At 35.8% G+C, this 27,631-nt stretch overlaps 1 protein-coding gene across 4 annotated transcripts in view; it reads left to right on the top strand.

Moving 5' to 3' along the window:
• Positions 1-27,631, top strand: part of LOC107654070 (exocyst complex component 6-like) — a 57,889-nt gene that overhangs the window by 23,968 nt on the left and 6,290 nt on the right. For 2 of the 4 annotated variants that reach the window (XM_016440999.1, XM_016440998.1), the window contains exons 12-21: positions 3,622-3,693; positions 4,171-4,268; positions 4,365-4,470; positions 4,881-4,990; positions 14,135-14,246; positions 14,333-14,467; positions 15,645-15,824; positions 16,446-16,475; positions 20,582-20,723; positions 25,270-25,343. In XM_016440999.1, coding sequence (XP_016296485.1) covers positions 3,622-3,693; positions 4,171-4,268; positions 4,365-4,470; positions 4,881-4,990; positions 14,135-14,246; positions 14,333-14,467; positions 15,645-15,824; positions 16,446-16,475; positions 20,582-20,723; positions 25,270-25,343 — 1,059 coding nt within the window. The remainder of the gene's footprint in view (positions 1-3,621; positions 3,694-4,170; positions 4,269-4,364; positions 4,471-4,880; positions 4,991-14,134; positions 14,247-14,332; positions 14,468-15,644; positions 15,825-16,445; positions 16,476-20,581; positions 20,724-25,269; positions 25,344-27,631) is intronic. The other 2 variants (XM_016441001.1, XM_016441000.1) reach the window with 1 other exon arrangement.

The raw sequence follows: 27,631 nt of genomic DNA, 5'->3' as shown, positions 1-27,631 counted from the left end.
GAGAGAGCAGGCTTGACCCCTTTGTTCGGGCCACAGGACTCAGGCTGTGAGCTTCAGCCGCAGGGTATTTGCATAATCCCTCACTGATTTACAACTGACTGACCCTCCAAACACACTCTCAGCCCCAGCAGTTTAGAATATTCACAGTTAATCTGCTGTTATTGTTGCAATCTGTCCTCATTAGGCCCAACTGACCTCTCCATTAGATCAGATTGAATGGATCGCCACTGAAAGGGCTCACCAGGAAATGCTTCCAATTATCATTCCAAATGCCTTGTTTTGAAAATAAACTTCACTGAAAGACACGACTAAAGCCCTCTTAGCTCCTGAGCTGCCTGCGCTGAAAAAAAATTGGTGTAGGATTTACTTTGAAACGATTTTCATTCAGAAATTCTAGTCAGTTTCACAAATAATTGCAGAGAAACGGCAAGGAGCATATTAAACATGGAATGTACTCCAGTAATCTTACATAAAAAAAAAAAAAATTACAATGTGAAAGCAAAAATTTTTTTTTTTTTTTTGTGTCTTTGTTGTCATTTTTATAGTCATTTAAATTTATTAATTCCAAGATTTGATACCGGACACCAGAAATCTCTATAAAAATGTTTTAAAATCTTAGTAATAATTAAAGAACAAAAAGTTATGGTGATTCACTGGTCAAACGCGTGGGAACCTTAAGTGTGTAACAGCTTTCAGGCTGCAATTATACACTCACAAAAGCTATTGTTTTTTTTTTTATTAAACCAACAAAAAAATGATATGATGTTATATGAAAATATGATGTGTGTATCATGAGGAATTGCTTGAATATATTTGTTTTCTTGAAGCAACCACTATAATATTGCAGTTATCATGTTATATTTGATCATTTTTAAAGAACGCTACTGTGATTTTAACTTGTAATAACCATTATCTTCCTTGTTCATTTGCTTATGTTAAACAAGTTCCAGTTTAATTAGATTTTGTGTAATTATATTATTTAAAAAAAAAGGAAATAAACAATACACCTAAATATGAATTATATAAATATAAATTATGAATATAATTTTTTTTTTTTTACCTTTATTTAACCAGGAAGAAACTCATTGAGATTAAAAATCTCTTTTTCAAGAGTGTCCTGGCCAAGATAGGCAGCAGTACAACCATACATACATACAGGTACAAAATATAGTAACATAAAACAACTGAAATAGCGAATCCTTTAAAATAAACCACAATCAATAACACATCAGGCAGAACATCTACAGCCAGATGTGACTGCCTCCAAGTCAGTTAACATCCTCTTAAAAGCGACCAATGAGACCAGCATATTAATTTTCATAGATTTCTGTAATTTGTTCCATGAAGAGGGAGCAGCATACTTAAACGCCTTTTTTCCCAGCTCAGTTCTAACCTTTGGAACAGACAGAAGGAAAAGATCCTGTGAACGAAGATTGTAAGTCCCAGTATTATTTACACTGATGTAGGTCAGAAGGTAGGATGGAAGTAGACCTAAAATAGCTTTGTATATGAAGATATACCAATGTTGAAGTCTCCGCATTGATAGAGAAGGCCATCCAACACGTTCATACAGTTCACAATGGTGAGTGAGGACTTTAAAACCAGTGATGAACCTCAGAGCTCCATGGTATACAGTGTCCAGTGCATATAAACTTTGAGACGAAGCATGCATGTGTAAAACATCACCATAGTCAAGTATAGACATAAAAGTGGCAGCAAGGATCCAAACCAACAGTCTCCACTGTAGAGGAACACCCATGTTGAGTATTAAGTGACTCAAATAAAAATCCTGAGGCTATGAAATGTTCATTGAAACAGTCAAGTATTTTGGTCTTGTCCGTGAGTTTTTGAGAGTCTATCATAATGCTTGAAGGAAATTCCTGGCCTTTACTGATTTCTGATAACGATTTGATAGTTTTCCAAAATTTTGATGGGTTATTTAGGTTATTTTATTTTAGGAGTAGTTTGAGAAAGAAAATGGTCAGCTTTGGCTTTTCTAATTTTTAGAGTACATGCATTACGCAGTTGCCTGAAAACCAGCCAGTCAGAATTCTGATTTGATTTTCTGGCTTTTGCCCATGCCACGTTGCGCTCATGAAGGATATTTGCTAAATCAGAAGAAAACCAAGCATTGTTTCGGCCTTTAACTCTGTATTTCTTTAGTGGAGCATACTTATTAATTATATTGGTGAACACCTCATGAAAGAGGTTCCAGGCACTATCAACATCTGCACTAATATTAATTTTTTCCCAATCATAATTAGATAACTCGTAAAGGAATTCTTGTTCTGAGAAATGCTTCATGTTACGCTTGACTATAATGCGTGGTTTAATTTTAGGTATTTTAGTATAATAGATATATAATTTAAAATAATGATATTTTTAAATAATATCATTATTTAATAATTACATCACACATAACCTTATAAATAATTTAAAGTAATGAAATTTAAATAGTATCCTATGAAAATATTCTACGTTCTTTGTTTTGTTTTAGGGGTCATACTCACTTCATACACAACTCACGTGTGTGTGTTTGTGTTCTCGTCAAAATGCTTGTCAATGACGTACATCACTTCTTGAAGTGTGGAGTGACGGCGTGTGTTGCAGCCTGACCAGTGCTTATTTAACCGTGTGATTTACGCACTCACTCCCCGCGTCTGAGAGGCAGGCCACTGCGCCCTATCTAAATGTTTAACAAGAGAATCACACTAGTGCAAGGGGCTGTAAATCAAACCTGCAGCTCCTGTACAACCACCCTCACTATCTAACCCCACCAACCTGGAAGAGACTCGTCTGGCTCATGGTTAAATGCTCTGGAGATCTTTGTGGAGGCTAAAGCTGCTGCCAGCCTTATGTTAATGTTGATAGCGGTTTCTCATAACGTAACTCACATCTGCAGTTAACCGTAAATCATTAACTAGTTAAACACTCATCAATTATTGATTGAGAACTGCATTAAGTTGCCAAAACCTGGGGCGCATTACGTTTCTTTTACCGGGACCATTTTCTGGGACCAACGTGCAGTGTGAAAGGGGTTTAAGAGGGAAACGCTGAACCTAAACTAATCTGGTCTGCAGAAATGTGATTCATTGGATCTTGGATCCTCTGTTTGAATGGATTGATAACACAAGGTTTTATTGTGCAGTTTTAGGGGTGAATCGAATGAAAGAATGTCTGGCTCATATTTCAAACCAAAATTAAAAGAATGAAAGAAAATATATTTTGCAATAATACATTTAATTAAGTACAAACTTCATCCAGTTCTCAAGTTATCAGTTAAAAGAAAAGTAAAAATATATCTATCTAATAAATCTAAAAATATATAGGCCTATATCTAATATTTCTTTATGGTAAATTATGATGATAATATATAAGAGTGATTTTATTTGTTGTCATTTGTTATCATGATAAATTGGCTTCACTTCTAAAATCTTGTAAAATCGTTTTGCTAATTTTATTTCTTTTTATTTTGGAGTGAAATATGACCTGCACATTTCTTTTAAAAATTCACCCATAGATGCGTTATGTTCTAAACACATTTGTGAAGACTGCCTATTTGAAGATGCACCATTTTGTTGTCATTCTTATCATTATTTATTTATTTTTTTAACCCACTAGTCCTACTGCAATGATCCCGACCTGGTCCTAGAACTGAAGAACCTGATAGTTATATTTGCAGACACTTTACAGGTATTCTCCAACTTTTTGTTTAAAGTATATCTGTTAATTTCACTTGAATTACACTTAGATTTTATTAATATTTATATCAAACATTAATGTCAAGATATCTGTATGCTGTACATTTTATAAACTTGAACTATAATTTCTGCTGCTTACTCACTGAACACTTACATCTCATGAACACTTGACAATAAACCGTGGAACACACAACACTATCATACATTTATTTAACACATACTTATTTACATTTCAAATTTGCATATAACATACCTGTACATACAAAATTATCTACTTTGTATATTGTGTTTTTGCTATTTTGTACATTGTCTATTTTGTATATTTGTATAATATTCTTTTTAGTGTGTCTTGTCTTGGCACTGTCATTCTGTTGCACTGTGGAGCTTCTGTCACTAAAACAAATTCCTTGTGTGTGTAAACATACCTGGCAAGGCTCATTCTGATTCTGTAATTGCCTTGGTTTTGTAGGGTTATGGCTTCCCTGTCAACAGACTTTTTGACCTTTTGTTTGAGGTTAGAGATCAGTACAACGAAACATTGCTCAAAAAATGGGCCCTGGTGTTCAGGTGAGCTGAACTACAACTGCATTGTTTCTGGTGTTAGTGAATTGATATGGGTAGATTCTGCGTTATACAGTGACTGTGTTTCCTCTGCTGAAACAGGGATATTTTTGAGCAGGACAACTACAGCCCCATTCCAGTGGAAAATGAAGAGGAGTATAAGGCCGTGATCAGTCGCTTCCCCTTCCATGATGCAGAGATAGAAAAGGTTGAAATAAATAAGATTTTTTTGTTATTTCCTTTATTGTTAATGTATGAAAGAATTCTCTTATAAAACATTTGACAATTTAAACAAACTGAATTCCGTTTTAATATATTTTAAAATGTAATATATTTCTGTGATGGCAATGCTGAATATTCAGCAGCCAATAATCCAGTGATTCAGAAATCAAACTAATATGCTGATGGATATTCTAAAAGATTCTTTCCAAGAAAGCCATTTTGGCCAATTATTTGAGATAATTCGTACCTTGTATTGAAAAAAAGATATATACCAGTGTGATTCACAAGTGAACACAAAAGAAAGTGCAAGTATTTCTTGGAAAATGGGTTGTGAATGTCTGTTCTTATCGACTGGACATGAATCACCTTTTATTGTCTTTCTTGTTTATTAATCAGCAACAATTTCCAAAGAAGCTGCCCATGTCCCAGTCAGTGCCTCAAATCTACTCTCAAGTGAAGGAGTTTATTTACGCCAGCTTGAAGTTCTCCGAGTCACTCCATCGCAGGTGAGCAGAATCCACAACACCCATGAATCTACAGACAGAAGACATTCAGCAATTTTCATTCTCATTCATCCAGTGTGCTTATTCTTGTTCAGAATAAAATGCTAATATTAATCGAAAATCAACTTTAGATGTAGAATCTTGTTAGCAAATACACAAATCTTCAATACTTATCTTGCTGGATCTGTCCGCTGCTTTTGACACGGTTAAATAACAGATCCTCCTGTCAACCCTATTGGCAAAGGCCATCTCAGGAACCGCACTCCAATGGTTTGAGTCTTACCTCTGAGATAGGTCCTTCAAGGTATCTTGAGAAGGTGAGGTGTCCAAGTCGCAACATCTACCAACTGGTGTGCCTCAGGGCTCAGTTCTTGGACCACTTCTTTTCTCTGTCTACATGGCATCACTAGGTTCTGTCATTCAGAAACATGGCTTTTCATATCACTGCTATGCTGATGACTCTCAACTCTACCTTTCATTCCATCCTGATAATCCAACGATAGCTGCTCGCATCTCAGCTTGTCTAACTGACATTTCTTGCTGGATGAAGGACCATGACCTTCAACTGAACCTTGCCAAGACAGAACTGCTTGTAGTTCCATCAAACAAATTGTTTCATCACAATTTCACCATCCAGTTAGGCACATCAACCATAACTCCTTCAAAAACAGCCAGAAACCTTGGAGTTATGATTGATGATCAGCTGACTTTCTCAGACCACATTGCTAAAACTGCACGGTACTGCAGATTTGCTTTATTCAACATCAAGAAGATCAGGCCCTTTCTTTCGGAACATGCTTCACAACTCCTTGTTCAAGCTCTTGTTCTGTCCAGGCTGGACTATTTCAATGCTCTCTTGGCAGGTCTTCAAGCCAGTTCTATCAAACCTTTACAATTAATCCAAAACGCGGCAGCGAGATTAATTTTTAATGAGCCAAAAAGAATGCACGTCACACCTCTGTTTATCAATTTGCACTGGCTACCAATTGCTGCTCGCATAAAATTCAAGGCTTTCACTGACTTTTTCATTAACTGTTCCCTCCTGGTGGAATGACCTGCCCAGCTCAATCCCAGCAGCTGAGTCCTTAGCCATCTTCAAGTATCGGCTAAAAACACATCTCTTCCATCTTTATTTGACCCTCTAACTCTAGCATTCGCTATTCTAATTCTATTCTTTAAAAATAACATGCCCCTTTTAGACTTGCACTCTGTTCATTTACTAACTGCATGTTTTCTTAAAAAAATAAAAAAATAAATAACACTAGCTTCTCTAGTCTTTTTGTATTCTATTTATTTGTTTTCTTTTTATTTATTATACAATTAACAAAAGCAAAAAGATCTCTAACTCTAGCTTGCTCTATTCTTTTTCTATTCTGTTTTCTTTTTATTTATTATATAATTAAAAAAAAAAACTTGCTACGTGTACTGCGTTAAGCTAACTGAGACTTGTTATAGCACTTGCATATCTTTGCCCTTTTGTTGATTTTGATTGCTTCCATTGTCCTAATTTGTAAGTCGCTTTAGATAAAAGCGTCTGCTAAATGACTAAATGTAAATGTCATGTAGCAAAACAACCAAAAAGAAGACATCTAGAAACAGAATTTGGCAGAATTTGACTTGTGAAGCTGTTATCGTGACATGGCCTTCTCCATGGGAAGCCCTCATTTACGGTTCTGAACTGTCTTTAAAACCACCACCCTCCCCTCCACCCCTAGCCATCTCTTCTGCCAATATTTGTTCTCTTTAAGCTCCGTGGCATTCGGCTGGTCGTTGTGAGGGGTCTGTGTTGTGCTTGTCACTGGCACCCCAAATTCTTTCCCAGAGGGTTAGAAGTGCACATAGCTTGAGGATTTTACCTCTCATTGTCCCTCTGAGGCGAGTAGCCACTGCTCAGCAGCAGAGATTAGTGGTTGACCAGTGGATCACCAATGCTGATATTTATCGGCTGATATTTGGCTTTTTTTTCTTTTTTTTTTATATTGTAGCAGCTGCTACGTTTTTCTTTTTGCCCAACAAGTTTCAAAAGCAAGACTTTTTTTTATTTTGGCAACGCTGAGAACACTAGCACCTGAGCTCTCATTCTCCATTTTATTTAGTTTATTGTCTTTGTTTAACTGTTTACTATCTTATAAATTATTAGACAGAACTGTTCAACAAAGAAAGAAAATAAAATTTGAAAAATAATTATTGCATTTACTTTTATATGAATAATAATACAAAGGTAAGCGCTACAATACTTACTCATATGCTGTCGGCATTCAGCAAAAATACTTTTTATTCATTAAAAAGTTGTTGAATATCTCAGAAATATTTAATGCCACATACTTTGCAAACTTTTGGAATCCAACTTTTAGATCCTCTGATGTATGCACTGTCATATTCAGAGTTTACTGTATGTAAAATAAGAGAACATATAATTTGCTGTACACACAGACTTGCTAGATTTTTTTTATCAAGTTCATATAATTTTTTCCATTTTCAAATTATTTCTAATTTAGTAAATATTATGTAAAATAAACGTAAATTTCAATGCAACATGTTATTTTCTATCTTTAAATTGAATAGTGTCACACATTTTAACTAAATCTTTTTTTTTTATTCATATTGATACATGTTTTCAAATGATTTCTAATTTAGTAAATATTATGTAAAACTAGTGCTGTCAATCGATTAAAAATAACTAATTAATTGCAAATTTTTCCTGAAATTGTGATTAATCGTGATTAATCGATTAATATTAGTTTAGTTGTTTTTTATGACTGAATGCGAGTATCACTGATACCAATACTACTGATGTCTCTATGAAATAGATTTTTTTCTCTAAAGTTTAACCATTAACTGTAGCCATTCAACATTACAGTATAATTGAGAACTATCAATTTTAACATTTATTAGAAAAATAACTTAATTTAATTTAAGGGAATTTCAAGCAATCTTCACATATAAACCCATTATATTAAATGCAATGGTGGAAAGAGTACTGAAAACATATACTCAAGTAAAAGTACCATTAAAGCCAAACAAAGTAGTTTCGCTTTCACAACAAAACACAGCGCCTTCACGACATGGAGGCAGCGGCAACAACAATACTACAGCGAGAATAAAAGTTACGCCTTCTTTCTTTGCGTGAACATTTGGGCGGCGTTATGCAAATATTCCCACATCGTGACGTAGACATGTGGGGACGTGTTAGAATGAGCCGTTTTAGGTAGGCGTGGTTGACTCTTAACTTTTATAAAGAATATCTCTTTGGATTTGAGACTTTAGTCTTTGCAACTTTACAGATCTTCTTTATGCACCAAGAGCTTGCAACACTCCAAAGAGAAAGGAAAAATTGAAATTGCATCATATGACCACTTTAAAGCTACAACAGTTATTGATTTACTCTTTTTTTTTTTTTATTATTCATTTATTTTTATTATTATTTTTTATTTTATTTTGTTCTTTGATTAACAGACATCACAGCAGCTGGGTTAGTTTTTTTTGGTGCTATTACTTTAAGAGCTGCCGCTGCTGAACTTGATGTGGATCTGACAGGCATCGTATTTTCTCACAACTCACAACTTTTCTGTCACACCTCAGTTCTTAAAGTCTCTACTAATGAGTTGACGAGTTGAATCGGGTGTGTCAGATGAGGGAGACAGTGCTGGGGTGCTCCAGGATAGTTTTGAAAACCACTGCGTTTCAGAGACATGTTCTTAAATCTGACTCATGTATAACTAATACTTCCATGCATGAACAATTTTAAGACTTCAATCACATTTTTGGTAATTTAATGACTTAACTGATGACATAACTATGACATTGCATGGTCGTAGTTTCTTTCGTGTTTTAATATAAAATTAAATACATTTCATAGCATAGCATTGCATTTGTGCATGCAATTGAAGAGTGCGCATCAAGCAAATATTTTAATGCCGTTAAACTGTAAAAATAAATCGCCTGTGTTAATGCCGATTTTGACAGCACTATGTAAAACAAATAGCACTGCGGCAACACTGCAGTGTTATTATCTATAATTTAAATAGTGTAATATCATAAATATCAGTAGTTTTTTTCATATTAATTTATTTTCAAATGATTTTTCATTTAGAAATTAAACATTTGCAGCATGATATTTACTGTCTTTAAATTGTATAATGTGTTACCACATATAATTTTTTTTCATATTGATTCATTTTCACATGATTTCTAGTTTGGAAATCAATTCGGAAATCAGTCTAATATGTTAATGGATATTCTGACAGATTTTTTCCAAGAAAGCCATTTTGGCGAATTAATTGAATTAATTAGTGCCTTGTATGATGTCAAAATAGTCTCAGAATGAATATATTTACCAAATGTGTTAGTGTTTAGCGGAAAATGGGTTATAAATATTATGTCAAATAAATATAAATTTCACTGCTGCGTGTGTTACTTATCACCTTTAAAGCTGCAGTCCGTAGTCCGTAACTTTTGGCGCTCTAGCGGTTAATAAACAGAACTGCATGCATCTTGTGAAAGAACATTGTAGCTGGAGCTACTTCTCTCTGTTTATGTCTATGACGAATCACGCAGGTACTGGGATACTCCGCAGTGGTTCCACCAGTACCAGTCTGAAATAGTCCGAATATAAAAACTTATAAGTGTAACGTAGTGATTCAGCAAAAGCCAAAAACACGGTTTAGAAAATGGATTCATCATGTATTCGCTTATTATATCAATTTTGTACATTTTGAACACAAAAAAGTTACGGACTGCAGCATTAAATTGAATGGTGTGATATATATATATATATATATATATATATATATATATATATCGGCTTTATATTGGTCGTCAAAAGTTGCATATCAGTCAACTGTCTTCTCAGTGTCCCTTTTCCACCAAAGTGGTGCAGTGGCTGAGCCGGCGCTCGCCCAGGCATTTCCACAGAATACCAGCCAAGCTGCTTTTGCTTTGAGCAGTGAGAAGAGTGTGAGGAGACCCACATGAGGCTGTCAGAGCACTTATGGATTGATCTAACACAGTCTTTTCCCCTCCTGTCCCTCCACTAATCAATGCAAACAACTGCAGATTTCACACTCCTCTCTAATGGTTTCTTTGTTATATAAGCAAGCGATAATGAGCGACCTCTGCACCTCTTCATGGAGCGTTTCCCACCTGATCACTCCCGCCTAATCAACACCTCACACCGAGACACACAGTCCCCAACCGCAAAATCAACACCAACCAGCAGTGTCCTGTAAACACTCACACCTTACAAGCGTGCTGGGCAGCAGTAGGGCTAGTTGTGGATGCGGTCAGTACTAATGGGTGCAGACAGCAAGAGTTGAATTACTGAAATAAATGAACTTTTCCACGACATTCTAATTTATTGAGATGCACCTGTACTGTGCTTGGTTAAAGAGAGAGAGAAAAAAAGGGAATTCTGTCACCATTTACTCCTCTTTACTCACCAATTGTTTTTGTCCATACAATGAAAGTCAATGGGGTTTAATGTTGTTTTGACCACGGCATTCTTTAAAATAAATTATTTTGCAGAAGAAAAATCATTTTGGGGGCATAATGTAAAAAAGCAGAGATGTGAATTCATTTTTTAAGATTTCTTAAGGGCGTGGTTGTTTTCAAAACAATGTTGCTTTCCGCTAACAATCTAATTTTTCTGGCAAATAGCAGAGTAGCACTTCAACTGCTATAATGCTACGCTGTATTTGAATTGTCTCTCTCTTGCTCAAGTAGTGTCATCTTACGTGTCTACTTGGCAAATAAATAAATAAATGGACAAAATACTGTTCTAAATTTAAAAGGAAATTGGTGACCTGGTACCACATATCTTTAATAAACTGAAATAAGTATAGTCAGTTTAAAATTTAAAAGGTACATTTCAGTCAGCGCCAATAGCCTTGTGGGCATCGCGCCGACATACAGCGTCGTTGCGCAACGGCCATCCTGAGTTCGAATCCCGACTCGAGGACCTTTCCCGGGCCCACCCCCATCTCTCTTCCACTTCACTTCCTGTCAATTCTGATCTGTCCTATTCATAGCTTTCAGTCACGTGACCGGCTCGAAGACTTGGAGGGCAAAACATCCATAGTACTGCAGCACAAGCCTGTCAATTTTCCATCTGTTTCCCAGACTCAAATATTTAGATCACCTCTCAAAATAATAAAACAAAGGTATTTGAACAAAATGCAAGTTTTGGCCATTTGCAATCCATAGTAAGCACCCGCGGCAATATTTCAATCATTAAACAGTGCGACAAAACATTGTAAAAACACTTAAAGTGCCTTAATATATTTAAAGGGATAGTTCACCCAAAAATGAAAATTTGATGTTTATCTGCTTACCCCCAGGGCATCCAAGATGTAGGTGACTTTGTTTCTTCAGTAGAACACAAACGAAGATTTTTAACTCAAACCGTTGCAGTCTGTCAGTCATGTAATGGAAGTGAATGGGAATCACTGCTTTGAGAGTCAAAAAAACATACACAAACAAAACCAAATTAAACCCTGCGGCTCGTGACGATACATTGATGTGTAAAAACACAAAACGATCGGTCTGTGCAAGAAACTGAACAGTATTTATATCGTTTTTTACCTCTGATTCACCGCAATGTTCAAACTGTTCTGAGTGCGTTCTCAAAAGTCGGCGCGTCTTCTTCTTCTTCTTGCTTTACGGCAGATCGCAGACTTATAAGTGCATTACCACACTTATGTCTGCGATCTGCCGTAAAGCAAGAAGAAGAAGAAGACGCGCCACGCGCCGACTGTTGAGAACTGTTAAAACTGTAATATTAAAGATCTTGCCTATGTAAACTATGCATCATTAATATGGTGATTACTGAATTTGATCTTTAATATTACAGTTTTAACAGTTCTCAACAGTCGGCGCGTGGCGCGTCTTCTTCTTCTTCTTGCTTTACGGCAGATCGCAGACTTATAAGTGCATTACCACACTTATGTCTGCGATCTGCCGTAAAGCAAGAAGAAGAAGAAGACGCGCCACGCGCCGACTGTTGAGAACTGTTAAAACTGTAATATTAAAGATCAAATTCAGTAATCACCATATTAATGATGCATAGTTTACATAGGCAAGCAGATGAGGCCGAAATATGAACGCAATCTGCTTAATGGTTCGGTGTTTTCCTTATATTTGTTTTCTATGGGAAACCATTTAATGTGAAACTTTGCACATTGTGTTTATATTCTGGGTTCATCTTCTTGCCTGTACAAAATATACATCATCAATAAGGTGTTTACTGAATGTCGCCTTTTAATATCTGCATTTTACTATATTACTACTTAATGCAATCTGTGTAAAAATAACTGTCGGTCAGTGGAGCAAAGCTTTGTTTTGCCCTCCAGGTAGGTGTTCCTATAAAGGTGTGACGTCACGTGAAAACTATCAATTGAAATAAATTGAGATTTTTGGTGGAAAATGGCAAAAAAAAAGGAAAAAAAAAAGGTAAATTTCATGTCCATTAATGATAGTATATTTTCTTTAGAAAAATCATATTTTATCCTAGCGAAACCATGTAATAATCTCATGCAAATATTTTGCACATCCTGTTTGTTTTCTTGAAATAGCATTGATGTCCTCAAAATATCATCCTCTGAAATAACAATTAAATAAAAAAAAAAGTTGCAGTGAACATTATCTATATTAAATGTATTTTTAAAGTCTGATTAAGTGTTTTTAAATTAAATTTAAATGCTCTTAAAATGAAACGTTTTACTAACTGAACAATCCCTGCAACTAACAAATGGTTTATCACCATGCATCAAGCATGATGATGATTTTTTTCTTTTGTGGTGGACACTTTGGACACATCATTTTAAGTGTCCTTTTCTTGTCAGTATTTTATCTACAATAAAACTAAAAATCAAGTCAGGAATCTTGGTGTGATTCTGGAGTCAGACCTTAGTTTCAGTAGTCATATCAAAGCAATAACTAAATCAGCATACTATCATCTCAAAAACATTGCAAGAATTAGATGTTTTGTTTCCAGTCAAGACTTGGAGAAACTTGTTCATGCCTTTATCACCAGCAGGGTGGACTATTGTAATGGTCTCCTCACCAGCCTTCCCAAGAAGACCATTAGACAGCTGCAGCTCATCCAGAACGCTGGTGCCAGGATTCTGACTCGAGCCAGAAAATCTGAGCATATCACACCAGTCCTCAGGTCCTTACACTGGCTTCCAGTTACATTTAGGATTGATTTTAAAGTACCTTTACTCGTTTATAAATTACTAAATAGCCTAGGACCTAAATACGTTGCAGATATGCTCACTTAATATAAACCTAACAGACCACTCAGATCATTAGAGGATTGATTTTAAAGTACCTTTACTCGTTTATAAATTACTAAATGGCCTAGGACCTAAATACGTTGCAGATATGCTCACTTAATATAAACCTAACAGACCACTCAGATCATTAAGATCAAGTCCGTTAGACACACCAAGGGTTCATTCAAAACAAGGGGAATCTGCTTTTAGCTATTATGCCGCCTGCAGTTGGAACCAGCTTCCAGAAGAGATCAGATGTGCTAGTTTAGCTGTTTAGCTGTGCTTTTACTAAATGAGCACTGTGCTACGTCCGAACTGATTGCACTGTATAATAATTTTTATTCTGTATAATCATTTTATATATATATAAACATGTTTAACTCTTTTAATTCATTTTAAATACATTTTTAAGTCATTTAAATTGTTTTTATTGTTGTGATTTATATTTTTTATGATTATTTTAATTCCTTTTATATGTAAAGCACTTTGAATTACCATTGTGCATGAACTGTGCTATATACATAAACTTTGCCTTGCCTTGCCTTACGATAACCTATTGTCAAGGAGTATAATAATTGACTGTCAAATATGTTGAGTTCACTGTTATGGTGTGCACTATTTTTTAATGATTGCCATTCAAATATATAATCAAATTTAGGTTCACCTGATCAAGAAAATAACATGCGGTTGTCCAGACAAAGCCTTTAAAAACGATTTAACCTTCTATGTGTCAGAGGAAACTGAGTATATATTTGCATGAGCTAACAATCCATGCAAGAGTTAACAATGTGTCCTGTCGACTATCTTATGAGACATAATTAAAAAGTAAGTCTTTGTGCAAAGATTGAACATATTTCTTGGTTAACTTGTATTTCAGCTCAACTGAGATTGACGACATGCTCCGTAAATCCACCAACCTCCTGCTGACGAGGACGTTGAGCAGCTGCTTACAAAATCTAATCAAAAAGCCACACATAGGATTAACCGAGGTAACGTTAATGTGACGAATCGCCTCATTCTGTCTGCGAAGCTCAGTTCGAAAATAACGTATGCCTTCCTTTCTGTTGTTTTTCAGCTAGTTCAAATTATCATCAACACCACCCATTTAGAGCACGCGTGTAAATACCTGGAGGATTTTATCACGAACATCACCAATGTTTCCCCGGAAACGGTTCATACCACAAGACTCTACGGGCTTTCCACCTTCAAGGTAAAAGTCATTCACAGACATGTTCTTTAATTACACATTTCACTCAGTTGTATAACCGCCATGGGCTCACTGTGATCAGAGAGCAGCCATCTGGAGTGGTTCCCCCAGAGTAAAGCTGTCATCGACAGCACAGGACAAGAGCCGCCTTAGGCTTCACGAACTGCATACTGAGCTTGTTTTGATGCTACTGTGTTAAATGTATCAAACCAGAGGTGTTATTGGGTGACCTCTTTTTGAGTCATTAAACATGCAGCAGCATGTTAGCATTGCTCAAGTTTGATTACAACGAATTTCATAAGTACCCTTTCCACATTTCGTTTTTTTACTACATGAAATTGCATTCGATAAGGATTTTTTTAACCGTTTAAGGTCCACCACGTTTAGCAATTGATATGCCTAGAAAATATTTTGAATTGTAGCATGAAAAGCTAGCATAGATGACAGAGGTCGAAACGAAGGTGTTATGAGGTGACCTCTTTTCAGTCATTAAACGCGCAGAAGCATGTTGGCATTGCTCAAGTTTGATTACAATGAATTGCATAAGTACCCCTTTCCACATTGCATTGCATAAGTATTAACCCCGCCTTTTTTTCGCGTTTTGTTGTTTTGCAACTTGGAATTGCATTTGATAGATAATTATTAACCATTTGAGATCCGCAAAATGTTTACCATTTGATATCTATGCAAATTATGTTTGATTGTTGCATGACGATTTAGTGGTTGCAACATTTATTGCTTCAGTTGGCAATTGATTTCCAGTGCAACTAGGAATTTTCCACATTTCGCTGTTTTTTAATCTTGCATTCGATAGAACATTTTTACCATTTAATATGCAAAAAATGCTTTCCATTTGATATTCATGTGAATATTTTTGATTGTGGTGTCAAAAGTAAAACAAATTTAAATGCATCTCAGGATTCAGTTGGCTATTGATTGTACCAGTGTTTGTACACTTCTGGAGGAATTTTCCAAATGTTGTTGTTTTACAGCTTGGAATTGCATTTGAAAGGGAATATTTACCTTTTTTAAAAGTGAAACAAAAAAGCATACATTTAATTGTTGCAACATTTATTGTTTCAATACTGTTTAAAAGCATCCCAGGAATCATTTAGTAGTTGGTTGTACCAGTGTTTGTGCACTTCAGGAAAATTTTGAATGCATGGTTTCTTATTTTTAGGATGCTAGACATGCAGCCGAAGGAGAAATATACACCAAACTCAACCAGAAGATTGATGAATTCATTCAGCTGGCTGATTATGAATGGGGCATGGCAGAGTCGGACGGCAGGGCCAGCGGCTACCTCATTGACCTTATTAACTTCCTGCGTAGCACCTTCCAGGTCTTCACACACCTTCCAGTAAGTTCCATACCATCCTATTCATATGCAGTCTCGCCATGAATTTGTGACCATTCTTCACCTGTTGAGTTCATGTAATGTGTGTTATTGCATGTGTGGCGTCAATCAGTGTTGCATTTATAGGTGTTTAGATGGTCATACCTGGGTGGAAGTTCTAGGAGCCAACACGTTTTCTAGCTTATGCCCCTCTTTTGACTTTCCACTGTTTGATATTAGGTGTAAATCAATGCATATGTGCACAGAAATGTCGTGTTTGGTGTTATAGGTGTCATTACACAAACATACAATGTCCATTTCCAAAACCAATCAAATCTCTGTCTATTCCTGCACATAATCAACACAGACAACTCCCAGCCCATCCATTCACTGAGAATGATACAGCTTGCTTGCGTTTCTCTTCAGCTGCCCTGTCCTCTTAAACAAATTACTTTAACCTCCAGTTTAAGTTGGCTATGCTTTGGTTTCTCAACAATGTAACATCTTTCCTGTAAGTGAATGTATTCCTTGATTTATTTTCTGCCAGGCATGCTTGGTTTTTCTGATTTTCCTTTGTCTGTCCATTTATTATCGCTATACTTTCTTTCCCTGTCCGTGTTTTATTTTCTTGGGGTTTCCGCTCAGAATAACAACAATGATCATGCTGCGATGTCGGTAAGTAGACCCTCTTCGAACCCTAGAGGAGGAAGAGAAAAATTACAATAATTTAAAAGCAAAAAAAAAAAAAAAGACATTAAAACTGCATGTTCATGTCAGCTCTGTGGACTTGCTGCCAGCCTTGTTTTGCTTCCCTTTTCACGTGCAATGCAGAATGTAATCCAGATCGATTGGCATGCTGCCCCTGATTTGCTGCCCATTATTGTCTGACGCTGATACCAGTATCTGCAGAACACGTGTGCCATTCTTACTTGAGATTCACTAGCACTACTCACAGCATTAAAGGGACAGTTCGCCCAAAAATTCAGATTGTCACCTTATGCTGTTCCAAATACATTTATTTATTTATTTTTTTGGAACACAGAAGAGATTATTTTGATGATATTTTTGCCCATAAAATGAATGTAAATGGGGTCCAAAACCTCACTGACTTTGATTGTATGGACAAAATTTTTTTGGGTGATCTATCTCTTAAATGGTCTCAATCATGAGTGTCTCTCAATTCAGAATGCTGCTTTATTAATGCTGCATAATGACACATTCTAACCTACTACCCTATCAGGACAGCTAGATGTCATTACATGTCAAGTATACTCAGATGTTACATAATCTGTATGTTAGCACAGTTAACTCACTTCGTACCAATTAATTTAATATATGCTGATTTAGTATAAACATAGGCCATAAAAAATTGTGTTTGTGGAGATGAAAGCACAAAAAAGTGTTTTAGAACGTAATAGCCATTCAGCTCACGTTTTAATGAAACTTGCATGTTTTTTTAACACAATGGGATGAGACAAATGGCTAGCCATTTTGTTAATCACTATTTCCTGTTCAGTTTTTATTTCCGCCGTTGTGATGGGTTCGGCCCACAGTCAAATCTCATTGGTCCAATAATCCACTTCACATCAGTTATTTTAGTATCATGGAGATACTATTATAGCTGTTATTAATATTTTGAATTAATTTTCATTTTTATATTTCCCGTTTCCATTTTAATTTAAGTTGAGGTTTTAGTAATTTAGTGTTTTTGCCATTTTTATTAGTTTTATAAATCTGTTTCTGCCTGTATAGTTTTTATGCGTTTGGGTTTTAGTTTTCATTCTACATTAATTAAACTAATTGAAATATATATTATTCCAGTTAACACTCATTTTACTTCAAGTAACCATTTTTTATGGTTTAAGTTTTGGTATGGTATGTTTTTTATTTTTTTTTATTAAATATAATAACCTGTGCCTCTTGCCTGGTTAGGACTTATATTTGTGGTGCAACATTTACATTTCTTGTGCAAAATAGTTGCATTTATATAAGCAACTTTTTTATGTGTATTTATTTTTTACCATTTTTGGTCTAAGAGAGCATCTAAAAGAGTTTTAAATGTGATGAATTTTTATAGGGTCTGCTTTTATAGTCCTGATTTTCTAAATGTTTTTATATCTCTAGAAATATAGAATAATGTCCATGCATTCTGAATTTATAGTCTTTGTGTTTTTTATTTATGATAACAGAATTGGTTGTGGTGCTGGAGTGTTTTATGTTGCTTACACATAAAATAATACAAGTGAAATATTTAGTCTTGTTTATAGTGTGAGTTGTCTAATGGATATCATCACTGATAACATGATAATAACAGGGGGTTCGTTTTTGTGAAGAGCTTTGTTTGCATTTTTTGCTTTGGATAGAATAACTAAATGGAACTGTTTATTCATTTCTTTGCTAGTTATCAGCATGTACTGGTGGAACAGCTGTTGCATGAGGTTTACGTGTGTTTGGCGTCTGGTATTGTCGGATTTGACTGGTCTTTCACTTTTTTCCTCTTTACAACCCTGCTCATTTTGAGCGTGTCGGCTTGCATGAACGACTGCTGTAGATATGAGACTAGATGTTTCTGTGTGTTTGTGTCTGAATTGAAATCCATCAGATGGTGGATTTTCAAGAGATGGAAAACCTTTGTCATCTCCATTTTGCGTCATTACTTCCACTGATTTAGAATTTACGTGTTAATGATGGTTTTATGAATTATGGAAATGAATAAACATACACTTCCAAAGGTATCTATGTGCTTACTTTCATACATTCACTTAAAAGTAGTTCACCTTTTCTGTCACTACTTACTCACCCTCATGTTGTTCCAAGCCCAATGTTTTTCTGTCCTTGGTGGAACAAAAAAAAAGAGGAATTTTTAAAGAATAACCAGGCTGATCTTTTAAAAATTAATTGAATGTGGAGCTGCACATACAAAGCTATATTATGCTATATTATCAAACAAAGCTATATTATGATATAACACTATCAGAAGACTTAAACATAGAGTATGAATCATATGGACCACTTTCATTCCCTTTTAGTTCTTGACAGACCATTCACATTCACTTTAAATATACGGAAACAAGCAGTCTGTCAAGTCTGAATGCAGTCTGAATGGTCTATCAAAATACTACAGTAGGCACATTTCCATTACAGATTTGCGCAAAACGTTAGCGATATTTTATAAATGTCGATAAAAAAGTATTGCGAAATGGCGGCGTTTGCATTAACCAATGTTATGCAACTAAAACGTACATTTTTCCTCTCGTGATGAGTCATGGCAATGGATTTTGGTGGGATTTTGACAGATTTTGGCTATATTTATTCGAAGGAGGCGTATGCGTGTATCTTTACAGAAGCAGCGCGGAGAGCCGGTTCAGAAACATGCGTGGCGCGGCTGGTATAAACACAAGCATTGACTAGAGTGGCCGCAATCAGCTTCAGTGGCCGTATCAGAGCCACACTGCACCGCAGACGTGTGCAGTGTAAATTGTCTAAGCATTAATGTCAGGAAAGCCCCTTATACTCGAGAGCGGCCACGTATGAAGTGTTTCTTGGAGGTTATAGTACATTGAAGAATGATCATATGATTTTTTACGTGACCTGTGAATGTGAAAAAAAAAAAAAGTTTCCATTGCAGTTTTGCGAAATATTCCTTTTTTGAATTGCCTGAAAAACCACCTTATGCGAGCATAACATTTTTTTTTGCCATATATGGGACTTTTTGCAAATTTGACGCGTTTCCATTAGGTGTATTTTCAATTCGCAATTTTAATTTGCACAATTTGAAGGGTAATGGATACGCAGCTAGTGATTTTGAAAAAATTTAAATGATTTTTCAGTTTAGGGGGAAAAATTTAATTTAGTGAAATTTTAATAGCAAATTTTGAAATTTAAAATTTGTTTTAAAATTAATCCTACACCAAATATTTTTTCTTTGTATATATACGAGTCCGACCAGGATTTCGCTTTTTTATTTCTTTCTTTTTTTTTTTTTTTTCAGATTTGTGCAGCCTAAAATTTCAGAATTTGCTGTGGCTTTTCTCAAAAAAATTGCTGCAATATTTGCATTTTTTTGTGTTTTTGCAGTAAAAACACACCAATAATCATGATGTACTTTTGTAATTAGTGTTAGTGACAGTAAGATTAAAATTCTGTAAATATTTTCGTGCGTAATTACTGAAACTGTTTCTGGTTCCCTGTGCACATGATAATGGTCACACCAGTATTGAAATACATATAATTCTGCTTTTCTTAAAATACAGAAATTTATTGAACACAATAGCTTGCACATTGTCACTGGATCAGTATTTAATCAGTGACCATATTATAAATGTTAAATTGAATAAATTATTTCATGTTTTTACAATTGAACAATTATATTGTCTATGATTTATATCGTCTGAAATATTTAAATAGTGCATATTCAATAAAATAATGTACTTATTTGAATCTAATCTAGGCTAATGGTGAAATCAGGCATTACGGGCACAATACGTATTGATTTATTAGTTGGCACTCTAAATTATGTATTGTTATTAGCTAATTTTTTTATAAGATAATATAAGAAAAAATTAATTTGGGCTTGGAGCAATATTTTAGGGTGAAACTGCTCAGAGATACTTCTAAATTAGCCATTACTTTATGTTCCTAGAGTGGCACAGACCCTGATACTAACTTTGGTTCATACTCTGAATTAATGAAGACTTGGAGATAGAAAAGCACTGATGCCGTGTGTAGCTGAGGACACCTGTACTAACGGTTTGTTGGTGTGTTTGTGTGCCGTTCCTCAGGGTAAGGTGGCACAGACGGCGTGTATGTCTGCCTGTAAACACCTGGCCACGTCACTGATGCAGATGCTGCTGGATACTGAGCTCAAACAGATCAGCATGGGAGCCATTCAGCAGTTCAACCTGGATGTCATACAGTGTGAACGTGAGTAGTGCGTCTTTGATCATTTAATAATTGCGTATTTGCAATGCCACCTCCATGTTCATTTCAATAGTCCACCCAGTAATGAAGCTTTTGTCATTATTTACTCACCCTCTTCTTTCACTGAAATTTACTATAAAAAGTACTGTAGATTTTACGAATTGAACTTAAATTTTAAAGTAAACCATACATATATTTCATTACCTGATATAATATTAATATATCAACCCACTGAAATACTAATCACTAATGCACTAAAAAAAAAAAAGATAACACAGGAGGTAAAGAAAAAGCCACATGTAAAATCAAGCTAATCAGCAAGCAGTTTTTTCCCAAGCTGAAGTAAATATTAATATATACAAGGTGCACACAGTGTCATACACAAATACAAAACACAATCGTGGTAATACTCATGATACAAAAATAATGCAGTAAACATTAATTTGACAACATAAGATGTTACATAAAACCCTAATGTGGCATAGAACAACTAAGAAGAAACGGTTATTTCGAGGAAAACCCCACATGGAAATCTGGCAATATCAATTTATGTTTTTTCACTGTAAATTATAAGATGATTTGTTCTTTTTCACTTCCAAAAACTACTGTACAATCACATAAAATGTCCCATTAGATTTATTACAAATTTTCACCATATAAGAGTAAAAGAACCTTTTTACAGTAGCATTTTTACATTAAAATTATGATGATTTTTACAGTGTAGTCCCTGTACACTATAAAAGTGGTCCATGTGCTTTATTTGAAGTCTTCTGAAGCCATGCAACAGCTTTGTAAGCGAAGTCTAAAATAATAGTAATCATTTATTGAATGCATCTTATCTGCCGTAAATCATTAATTAATAAACCAGACCTTTTACAAAATACATCCATTCTAAAAGTTTGAGCATTACCATAAACCACTTTCAAAGCGGAATGTGGCTAATGCACTAACAGACAGGCATGTCAGTCTTATGCTCTGTGAAGCGCAGCATGGCGGTAGATGCATTCATGCAGCAGGTATTATTGATATTATCAGCTGTTCTCAGAAGCAGTTATCTGAGTTGCACTCTTTCAAGGAACATTCCTGATTACCCGCACTCCACCTGCTCTTGGAAATCCACACCTGTTCTGATATGAGCTGATATGGAACAGTTTAGAGCAACATTACTCGCTTATCCATTTGTACGTTCATTCATCTTACATGTGTTGCATTTTAGGGTTGTGACGGTGAGGAAATTTTGCGGTGAGACGCAATTCGGCGTCAAGCAATTGTTCGTTTGAGTTTTCCCTCTTTTCCTCAGATTTCTTGGCTTTCAAATAGCTTGAAAAAGCACCATGCGCGTTTTACTTTCACTTTCAAATGAGGGGCAATTCAGCATTGATTCAATTCAAGCAACAACAACGTCAAACTCGGAACTTTTATTAACAAAACGAATAAAAATACACCATATAGACCTATGCCTAATTAGCCATTTCCTTTCTAAACAATCTTCTGCCATCGTCTTGTCTTTCTCACCTCACTGTTGTCAGTCAGTTCGATTCACTTTCCTCACGTGATAAATAAAATCTGACTCCTGCTCCGTGGTGGTGGTCATTGGGCTAAATTATTTTTGTTACTATAGAAAAATCAAAACGACGGTGGGGGGCAGTGCCACGGTAGGCAAATGACGTAACCGGTGTTGCGGCTTAACACCGGTATAACCGAAAACACCGTCTATCGCAGCAAGCCTACTGCATTTGCATGCATTACCCACCCATATGAGAATATCATTCATAGTTCTACTAGAAATGGAAATGCTGTTTTGAAACCATATGACAAAACTGTTGTCTGTGTGTGAGTATGTGGATTTGCTGTAGACATTGTAATTACTGCTTTTAGGCATATGTCTAAAATAGCATATGACACATTTTTAAGGAACGGAGCACATTTCTGCTGATCTCCATTGGGCTTAATGGCTTCATCCTGATCTGAAATTTATTGGACTTCAGAATTATGAAAACAGACCCGACCATTTATGGAGCTGACCTTAAAATGTTTCTTTCCCAAGTCAAAAGATCCTCAAGTGTCTATGATATTGTGAAATGCAGAAACTGATCTCATTGAGGTTTCATATCTCCCTGGGGAAGTCCATAAGCCCCTTTGGTTCTGAATGGCACAATAGAGATGTCAGAGCACAGCGTTCATCAATAATGTTAATATGTGGACAGTTCTTTGGTTCTATCTTCTACTCCTCAGCCATTTAAGGTTTCAGTCACGCTACATCACTGTCAGCAGAAGTGAAAGGCTGTGTGTGTGCATGCTCGTATCTGTTGCCTCAGGCCACAGATGTCTAGAGTTTGTGAGGGTTCAACCACACAGGTACGGCAGGGAATGTCTGACCCTTTTCTAAGGTCTGAATGGTGTTTGTCCCATTAGCGGCAGCTTATCTTACTCTAGTTAAAACACAGACAGTTAAGATTCACCCATAGGAATACTTATCCCAAGTTGTGAGTTTACAGTCTGATTTGTCTGAATTCTGCTTGTAATTTATAGTGTGTCAGTGGATAGTTGACAGGGAGGTGTAGGAAATGTGAGGTCACATGCATTTGGGACGTAATCAAGGTCATACATGCACTTTCATTCAGACTGAAACAGTAATCTGTATTTTTTAAACACTTTTAAAACACTCCAACTGAAATCTTACCAGTCCTGTTTTTGTAATTTGGCCTCATCCAGCATACATACACATTAATGGGACCACACGTGGCACTTGCTCTAAAGGACAGAGGTGACATGCAACATGAATTTAGTATTTAAAATATTTAATTTTGCATCTTGTATACTTAAAGACTGCAGCTCAACTATGCAAAAAAACTAAAAAACACTGTAGATCAATTGTAAGTGCACATGAACACAGTGATGTGATCTCAGGGCTCATGGTAGGTCTGTTATCATTAATAAAATCTTTGTGAGGAAAATGTCTTAGCTGGCTGCACAAACTTTAAAGCAGTGTAGTTCACTGTCTGAACAACACAAATGATTCTTCCCATAAATGGTCATACTCTATTACAAAGCTCTCTGGAACACTTGATTCTTACGGTTTATCCAGCATTCGTCAGTCAGAAATTTGTACAAAATGATAGCTAATCTGAATAACTGACAGATTTTCAACATAGCTGAGCTAGTTTTACCACTAATATCAGTCTGATTGATATGATCATTTGGTTTTAGAAAACCATAGATTGAGTGAATGAGTTAGTTATTTGTGATCCTCTAGTTTTAGAAACCCTTAGATCGAGTGAGTTAGTTATGATCATCTGGTTTTAGAAAACCATAGATTGAGTGAATGAGTTAGTTACTTGTGATCATCTAGTTTTAGAAACCTATAGATAGAGTTAGTTATGATCATCTGGTTTTAGAAAACTATAGATAGAGTGAGTGAGTTAGGGTAGTTATGATCATCTAGTTTTAGAAAACCATAGATAGAGTGAGTGAGTGAGTTAGTTACTTTTGATCATCTAGTTTTAGAAAACCACAGATTGAGTGAAGGAGTTAGTTATTTGTGATCATCTAGTTTTAGAAACCTATAGAGTGAGTTAGTTATGATCATCTGGTTTTAGAAAACCATATATAGAGTAAGTTATGATCATCTAGTTTTAGAAAACCATAGATAGAGTTAGTTATGATCATCTAGTTTTAGAAAACCATAGATAGTGGGTGAGTGAGTTATGATCTTCTAGTTTCAGAAAATCATAAATTGAGTGACTGAGTTATGATCATCTAGTTTCAGAAAACCGTAGAGTGAGTGAGTTATGATCATCTAGTTTCAGAAAACCATAGATTGAGTGACTGAGTTATGATCATCTAGTTACAGAAAACAGATTGAGTGAGTGACTGAGTTATGATCGTCTAGTTTTAGAAAACCATAGATAAAGTTATGATCATCTAGTTTTAGAAAACCATAGAGAGTGCGCGAGTTATAATCGTCTAGTTACAGAAAACCATAGATAGTTAGTTAGTTTTGATCATCTGATTTTGGAAAACCGTAGGTCTAGATCAGTTAGCTAAATAGTTAGTTTTGATCATCTGGTTTTGGACAAGCTTAAATAGATAGTTAGGAAGGACATCCTGAGTAAAACCTGTGGCTAATACCTGTACGGGTAATTCTCCTTTGGCGACCAACCGAAGGAGAGAGAGAGAGAGAGATTTAGTTAGTTAGTTAGTTGGATAGGTATTTTTGATCATCTGGTCTTGGAAAGCTGTAAGTCAAGTTACAAATATAAACAGCAACACAAGTCAGAATAGTTTGAAAGTCTGAACCAAGTTTAGTGGATGCAGCTTTAACGTTTTAAACGTTTTAACTTAGTGTTAGAAATTTTATTCTCAGAAATGTAATAATAATAATAATAACAAATAGTAGATCAATATGTTGGCTTTATCAAGTTTTCGTTAATGTTTCAGGGTAACAAAAATGCTTTGTAAATATTGTTCAGGGGTTTAATTTGATGTCTTTACACAACGCACAACAACTAATTGTTTTTTAAATATTATTTTCCTGTTCCTTTCACAGTTTTTGCCAGTTCAGAGCCCGTGCCAGGATTCCAGGGGGACACACTGCAGTTGGCCTTCATTGACCTCCGACAGGTACAGACCTCTCTGCAGACATGACTATTCTTGATCCATAGTCCCTGTGAGTGAGCTGAGGGGAAGGGTGGAGAACATACAGCATTAACAGGCACTAATGGATTATCCCAATCTGAACACGCTTACCTTCAGGAGGGGAAATCACTTAGTCGCGGTGGGGTTCATTATGCTATCAGGAGGTCTTTCTCCGTTTGGTCCTGGTTTTTTTTTGTGCTGCTTGGAGTTTGACCTTTCAATCTGGGCCTGGGGTGCTTAAGGTTTTATTTCTGTCATAAATGTCGCACCATGAAAATGGTGTCCCTGTCATAAAAAATCGAAGGGGACTGGGACTTTCAAGCTCTTAAAGGGATAGTTCACCCAAAAATGAAATCCTCATGTAGTTTCAGACCTATGACTTTCTTTCTTCTGGAGAACACAAAAGAAAGAATTATGGTAACCAATCAGTTTGGTGATCATTGAATTCCACTTTAAAGCATGAAATATCTTCTTAAAATATTTTTAAAAGCATCATAAAAGTAGACCATATGATTTAAACGTCAGGTTTTCAATGATGTTTGATTACAAGATAAGCAAATTTTGATTCCAATTTGGTTCTGTTCCTCACATAATGCTATTGTATGACTTCAGAGGCCTTGGAATATAGTACACAATTTATATACAACACATTAATGATACTTTTTGGTGCTTTTTTGGATCTTGACACCCTGAGTCCTTATTTACATTCATTATAAAGAGTGGCCACTATATGGAACATTTTCACATTTCCAAGGTTCTCCGAAGTGGAAGTCATCATAGTTGCGTGAACTTCTATAGTGGTGAACAGAAAATACAACAAATGTATTTTTTTGCATTTTCATTTGCTTCAGTAGCAAAAGGAAAAATCAACTATATCATTTCGATGACTTTCCAAAAGAGCTAAAAAACATTATAAATGTTAAATGATATAAGAAATATGTTATAAATGTATGATGCGCTTTAAAAATGATATAAATATTAATGTTAATAAATGTGGTCTTGCATCATATAAAATGGGTCCATTCTTCAGAAATTCACCCTTGGTATTCCACGGAAGAAAAGGAAGTGATAAGAGTTTGGAATGACATGAGGGTGAGTAAATGATGACAAAATTGTATTTTTGGGTGCAATTTCAATCCACATGCTGAATCACATACACCACCTGTTCATGGGAAAGCTCTGGCTTGATCTGCGTGGCACGCACCGGTCGGGGTGGCGTCTTTCAGCGTGTCACGACTGCGGCCGCTCGCCAAGACCTCTCGATTACCATTAGCATGACGCTGCTTTGATCCTTGCCTGGTTTCTTGGAGGATTTGCTGACAGCTTCTCTCAAGTGCTCTCAGCGAGCTCTGGCTCCAATTCGGGCAGAGTGAGCTCGGACAAGGTCAGAGATAAGGAGAGTGGAGTGCTGGCCGTCAGAATTTACCTATTCATCCCACCCCCCGTGTAGATAACCTTCCCATCATGCATTATGATGCAGATCTACCCTAGAGCTCTCAAATAGAGAGGTCACAGTCTCCCTGCCAATCACGTTTACTCTGATGTGTTTTAAACGTTTTAATTCTTGTTGTCTGTAAGGTGATGCTGTGCAGGGCTGCAGATGCTTGTACTAATACTGGTAAAAATTCACTTGCTTACATCACTTAAAAAAGACTAAAATGTCTGAAGGCACATTTCTGAGTTTTCCTGTGTTCTTCACTTTCACCAGCATCGCGAATAAGTATCTAAAAGTAGCGATGCTGCTAACTTGACTCCTTTTTTCAGTAGCGTGAGAATAGATCAGTTGTTCACAGCTTTTCCAGTAACTTGCTACTTTTTTGCAACAATTAGCAGTAAAAACAACATTTAAAACATTGCTGTTTAAAGTCTATGTTAGAGGCAATAATCAAAAATGCTCATATTCTCTCATATGTATAGCATTAATGAAGCGGTTCAGTTCTCTTTCTTTCTTTGTTTCTTACATTTACTTACTTGCTTACCATTTCCTGCATTCCCTAAGAATTAAACAATGACCCTGGTGTTATTAGTGTCATACTGCATGGTTTGAGCTACATGAATGATTCACCATTAAAGGGGTCATATGATGCTGCTAAAAAGAACATTATTTGGTGTCTTACAGTCTGTGAGTCAGAACAGCCGGCATTGTAGTCTACTCAGATCAGGAAACAGTCCTCCATAAAATGCACTGGACACATCTGAGTATTTGGGTTAAACTGTTCTGGAACAGTGTTGTAAATACAACTTAACCACTGATTTCTAGTCGTGTCCTCTTT

Source organism: Sinocyclocheilus anshuiensis, unplaced genomic scaffold (genome assembly GCF_001515605.1).
Source record: "Sinocyclocheilus anshuiensis isolate Anshui unplaced genomic scaffold, SAMN03320099.WGS_v1.1 scaffold454, whole genome shotgun sequence".
NCBI classification, from domain to species: domain Eukaryota; kingdom Metazoa; phylum Chordata; class Actinopteri; order Cypriniformes; family Cyprinidae; genus Sinocyclocheilus; species Sinocyclocheilus anshuiensis.
This window is presented reverse-complemented; position numbering and strand designations above follow the sequence as displayed.